Source organism: Ruditapes philippinarum, unplaced genomic scaffold (genome assembly GCF_026571515.1).
Source record: "Ruditapes philippinarum isolate M1 unplaced genomic scaffold, ASM2657151v2 ctg115_1_1_1_1, whole genome shotgun sequence".
NCBI lineage: Eukaryota > Metazoa > Mollusca > Bivalvia > Venerida > Veneridae > Ruditapes > Ruditapes philippinarum.
This window is the reverse complement of record NW_026861567.1, coordinates 269032-274929: the sequence shown is the minus strand read 5'-3', so window position 1 is coordinate 274929 and position 5898 is coordinate 269032. Positions and strand designations below refer to the sequence as shown.

General features: G+C 29.9%; 1 protein-coding gene across 1 annotated transcript; it reads right to left on the bottom strand.

Moving 5' to 3' along the window:
- Window positions 1–334: 334 nt before the first annotated feature.
- Window positions 335–3281, bottom strand: LOC132716197 (slit homolog 1 protein-like). Its single transcript, XM_060699407.1, has 2 exons — window positions 3058–3281; window positions 335–2319 (listed from the first exon to the last, which is right to left on the bottom strand). Exon 2 carries the CDS (start codon window positions 2316–2318, stop codon window positions 879–881), a length of 1440 nt encoding a protein of 479 aa, XP_060555390.1. The 5' UTR covers window position 2319; window positions 3058–3281; the 3' UTR covers window positions 335–878.
- Between the last annotated feature and the right edge of the window lie 2617 nt (window positions 3282–5898).

Below are 5898 nucleotides of genomic sequence, written 5' to 3'. Positions count from 1 at the left end.
TTTGTACGGAAGTATATAAAGGGCGGAGGTTTGGTGGAGTTTGGGGATAACATGACTATAGCTGTTATCAAGAAATGAACTAAGGCCACTTCACAAAAAAGAACAGCCAAGAAATCCGATAATTTTAATATGTTTTGTAGAGTATTGAGGAGGTACTCAAGGAACGATTGTAGCATGTATTATCATGTTTGAATGTTGCCTTATCTCTTTCCCCATTTATTGAAGATCAATTAAGGTGAAGAAAGTAAATTCATTATTCAATGCAATTTGTCTATTTCAGGGTTTCAATTAAAATATACTATCTTTTAGAGAACGGATAAATGAAAACTTGGAATTTGTAAACTTCAATACTTTATGAATAAATAAATAAATATCAAACATCTTACAACTATTTACGACAGTGAAAAATGAAATTACAACATACATAATTCATTTAATCAATATTGATTTATACAGTAGAACATTACTTCAGTATCATTTAATTCTCGTACAAAGCTTCATTCATTGTGCTTACATCTAATATATTTTATTAACCCCCTAACAATACATATAAATAATGAAATGAAGAAATATACGTAATTGTATTAACAGTACCAAACACCTTAAATAAAGATGCTTCACATTCATTTATGCAACTAATTGATGTTGAACATAGTTTGTGGCTAAAACAACTTGCAGCGGAAATTTGCAACTGACATCATGATAACCGAAGACATCCAGGCACAATCTGAGAAGTAACTATCACTGTTACAGTATCGTTTGTTTGTCAATGTGCTTGGATAATTTAAAACAGAAACTTTTCATTAGCTCAAGCATGTTATTCTTGCGACCGAAAACGATCGGTATCTTAGTGTTAAAAAGAACGTCGTAGCTTTTTCTCATATTACAGGTATAGTTAAGACAACAGTAGCAATTATGCAAAACCAACACAAAGAAACAAAATTTGCTCCATTTCCTCCGGACTCATTTATCACTGCAGAAACAGGTTCATTATGGCCTCCTCTTGATTTTGTTTTATTTTCAGGTTTCAGATCTGTGGTCATTTCTATAACCACAATCTTGGGACTCGATAGGTAAACGGATGATTTTGTGGTTTTGATATTTACGTCTGTTTTTGTTGTTGTTTGTTTGCCCCTTGTTGCTGTAACCTTTCCTGCCGTCGTTGTTGGTTTGCTTATTTTTGCTGTTGTTTTTGTTGTCGTTTTAGTTTCTCGTTGGGATGACCGGAATGATGTGCGTTGTGTGGTAGATTGCTGAAGCCGACTTGTTTCAGTCTGTACCTCTTTAGATGTTTTTGTTGATGTCGATATTGGAGTCGATTTATACTGAGAAGTTTTGGAATCTGCAGTTTGATGTGACATAGTTTTAGGAAATGATCTCGTACTTGTTCCAGTTTTTGTTGTTGTTGGTAATGGCGATGATATCACTCTGACATTTGGAATTAACATTTCAAAATAGTTTTTTGGCGGACATTCATAGTTTTCTTCATTATTACATTGTAGAGCTTCAACCGACACGTCTTCCCACTTCACCCTTAAGTCTGTCCTCGGGAGCTGGCACGTATTGGAAAAGAGGTATTTTGTCATACTTGGATTATTTAACGCCCAGATTATGTTACAAGTGCAGTTAAAGTTGTTCGAATAGAAAGCTTGTTCCATCGTTTCATCTAGCAGTGCCTCTATGCTTCCACATCCTATGTTGCCAAATGTATTAAGATACATGGAAAATTCATATAGATTTGAAAACTGCGAAAACGCAAATGGTTTCATCGTTTTCACGTAGTTACTTTGAAAGCTGAATTCAAGAAGGTCATCAATTGAACTGAATGCAAATGATTCAATTGATTTCACATTGTTCGAAGTTATTTTGATATGATCGAGTGCGAATAAGTCAAAGAACGCATAAGGTTTAATGACATCTATTGTGGAGATATCCAAAACTACGGATCCAGTGTCTGTGATGTTGTTGAATGCATAAGATTCGATTACTTCAATGGATAGCTCACTTAAAGATATAGATTCAACATCAGACAAAGCACTGAATGCATCTGTAGAAATTGTACCAACTTTACCGTCATAAATTTCAATCGATTCTAACAATGGAAGTTTATCAAATACTCCTGCTGGAATAAACTCGACGTCAATATCACTGATAGTTAGATAACGTGTATCGTCGGGAAATACCGACGGAATGGACTTCAGACCTGTACACGTGATAAAGCCATCCAAACAGAAACATTTCGTCGGACACTGACCACTTCCTTGATGTATCAACAAGAAGAGTGTCCCAAATAGTTCAATCATAGACATTTTCCTCATACTGGAAATATAAAAGTAAAATGATTGATGTATATATTAACCCTAATTTTATCATATAAAGCGAGAGCACTTTAAAAGTCAGTATATAACGAGAGGAAATGGATATTTCAGATAGAAACAGTTTTGAATTAGAAAATATAAATTCTTAAGAGACTCAGTAAAGTAAGGTGTAATATGAATATATGTTATAATACATTTGATAATTAATTTTTAAATTCTGTATTTTCTTTGCATATACATTTGACCACGATCAATATTGTCATTTTGCCAGCCTGTAGTAATTTTAGAAAATAATAAAGAAAGTAATTTCAGCTAAAATAAATAAATAAATAAATAAAAAAAATATTTATAAATAAATAATAAATATATAAAAAATATAAATAAAGAATAAATCAATAAAAAATAATAATGAATAAATAAAAAATAAATAATAAATGAATGATTAAATAATAAATAAATAAATAAAACAAAAAATTGCCGAACAGACACATAAATAAATACAAATCTAAATAAGGTAATGAATTGTAATCAGTTAATATTTCAAACTATTTTAAGATGATTTATTTCTTATCATAACTTAATACATTACATCTACTTAATCAAAGCTTATTTCATATCAAATTCTTTTGGAATATATATATTTTAAAGTCATATTCTTCCGATAAAAATTAATAACATTTGATATACAGCATGAGATAATACATATTATTATAAAGATGAAAGATAAAATTAAACTCACCTGCGAAATTCCGTGTGTTATTTTTCACTTTAAACGGAAAAAAATGTTCCAAACGCAAATCACAGACGTAGATATCACAGTGTATGCTTCAATGTAAACTTTTAAATAAATAAATAAATAAATAGGTAGATAAATGCCCGTTTTTTCTTAAATTAATAAAATAGTTTGTTACGCACAATTCTTAAAAAGTGTATAACTTTTATAAAGTTTTCATTTATATACACTCGCAATGACTAACAGAAATAAAAATAGTGGGTGATGACTATAAGAATACTATGATTGGAATTTCACATTTTCTTAGTTTTATAATTTCCATGTTTGTAAAAATACAACATAAAGGCTGATGCATACCGGAGATGAAAATGAAATAATAATGTAGAAAATTTACATTTATTTATTTGTTTATCATCAAAGGATAAGTATTGCAGCATACACAAAGCCTCCGTCAAATATATTTAGGTACACATGATCAAAACACACAACAAAGAAAAATAACAACAACGACAACAACAAAAAGAACAAAAAAACATAAAACAACACACACGCACGCACAATAAATAACTGATATTAAAGATATGTTTTTGCTTGTTTATGGGTTTCACGCCGCACCATGCCTGTACAATTCAAATGGCGACGTTCAAGCTTTACTGGTTAAAGGAGAACCCAGTAGCCACTTACTGAGTTAAACCATATACGTTTTGTTTACCTGGATAGCTTCCTCAGTTGAGATCCAAAGTCCCTGTCAGGATTTGACTCAACAGCGTTGAAGGGCAAGTGATTTGAAGTTAACGACCTTATCCAATATGATCATTTTGTAAATAAGTTATTTAGTCACGGCGATAATGTGTAAGTTTCATTTGTCACTCTTCGTATTTGGCAGTGATGCATGGTACCGTTTACACCCACCCCTCAGATATTTACACCGCTGACATTGTGTTTGTTTGAAAATAAACAAATAAATAAATAAATGAGTGGCGGTATGCATTTGTGAAATACGATAATACCATATCAAAATATGAAAATAAATATTCTGTTTTTATATGAACAAAAAAAAAAGAATTTTCTATTTGTTATATACGTATTTCTGTTTTTTTAACATTACAATTCGAAAGACTTTTTCTTAAATTTTGTGCACTGGCAGAATTTAGAAAAAAAAGTAGTCCCGCAGGACACCAGTAAAAATACGAAAAATATGTTTCACTGCAGCGAAAAATTACTTTTTACAATGAAAATACGGAAAATGAAAATACGCATTTTATTTCATCAATATTTCTAAATATTTCATTTATAAGTATATAATAAAAAGGATATTACAGGAGGCCTGTCATTCAAATAAATCTATATGTATTTGCTTTTATAATGCTTTTATAGTAAATCAGAGTAAAGCAGAACAATTTTAAAGTTTCTACAGAAATATTATAACAGTACGGAACGAAAGATGTTCATTGACTTATTTTCTCAACAAATGTAATCTTATAAGTTAATCATGTATTATATTTTACAAATTCCAAATTTCAATTGAATTGCACAATTTCAATTAATTAAAGTACTTAAATTACCGATAACACTTCGAAAGAGCTCCACAATAAAACAATAGAACTTTATCCTTCATCTTGCGAGAAGCACACATGTACCGCTTGGTAAAAAGCTGAATAATATCTTTAAACATATTTAGGTGTCAGTGAGCCTTAAATTTTCAAGTATGACAATATTAGTTATATCGTGATATCTGAAGTGTTTTGCTAAAAATAGGATGCTTTTGAATAGTGTATGGTGTATCACTACGTAATATGAAATAAGCTGTTACACAAAGACAGATAAAAATAACCAACAACTAACAAATCAGAAACTGTGGGATTTAATTTCTTTACGCTTAGAACATAATAGTTCTACGACATCAGATATTTAAAAGTGATTTATTTCTCATATGGAAGCAATAGTAATATCTTAACAGATAATATATTATATATATGAATATACTCATCGTACATTTCTATCTAGGTATTTAGAATTATCGTAAATTCTAATTATTTCTTTTGTCTGTGATAAAGAATAATCTATCGCATCTGTCCACCATTTTGTGCATTCCACGTTAAAAGTATAATTTAATGGCCGATAAATACAACGACCACGATTGATTATCATGGCATTTGTGGATTGTTATTGATAAGACATGAAATATAGCAAAACTTATATTTAGTTCCATGGTCAGTGTAGGTATTTCTTTAAGTTTTAACAATATTCCGCCAAATATTAAAAACTCTAATCACGTGATAGGTTGTGGTCATTTTATGTTTGTGATGGCTTTAAATTGGAATAATAAATTTTCAATACCTTAGTTATATTTTTAATTCTGATTTATAATCAAACCCTAGCATGTGATCTCTGATTGTTTAAGATAGATGGTTTCTTGATTCTTTGCCGAAAAAAAGTTATTTTCCCCATATTTTTTCATGGAAATGGAATCTAAGTCTTCGAATGTAACAATAGAGAGTTAAGAATGATTTGTTTTCTGGAAATCCAAAGCTGATTTCAAAATAAAAAAAGAACTTGCGCAATTTAATTAAATCTTAGATTAAAGAATCTTTTTACGTTGTAAAAGTCATTTAAATGAAATGACGCAATTAAAATACAATGGTTATCACATGTTGCAACTTTTCTACTACAATATACGGCTCTTTTGCTTGTTCAAACATGATTTAAAACTTTACAAATCATAAGTTTGACATGATGCATTATTACATAAACAATGCTGGTCATTCTTCTCTTCATCATCTGATCTTAAAAATTAAATTCAAAATATATAATTATACATATTGTATCTCGCCTACATATATCACG

Excerpts from the sequence above, each read along its gene's own strand:
- LOC132716197 (XM_060699407.1), bottom strand. The coding sequence starts at position 2,318 with ATGAGGAAAATGTCTATGATTGAACTATTTGGGACACTCTTCTTGTTG.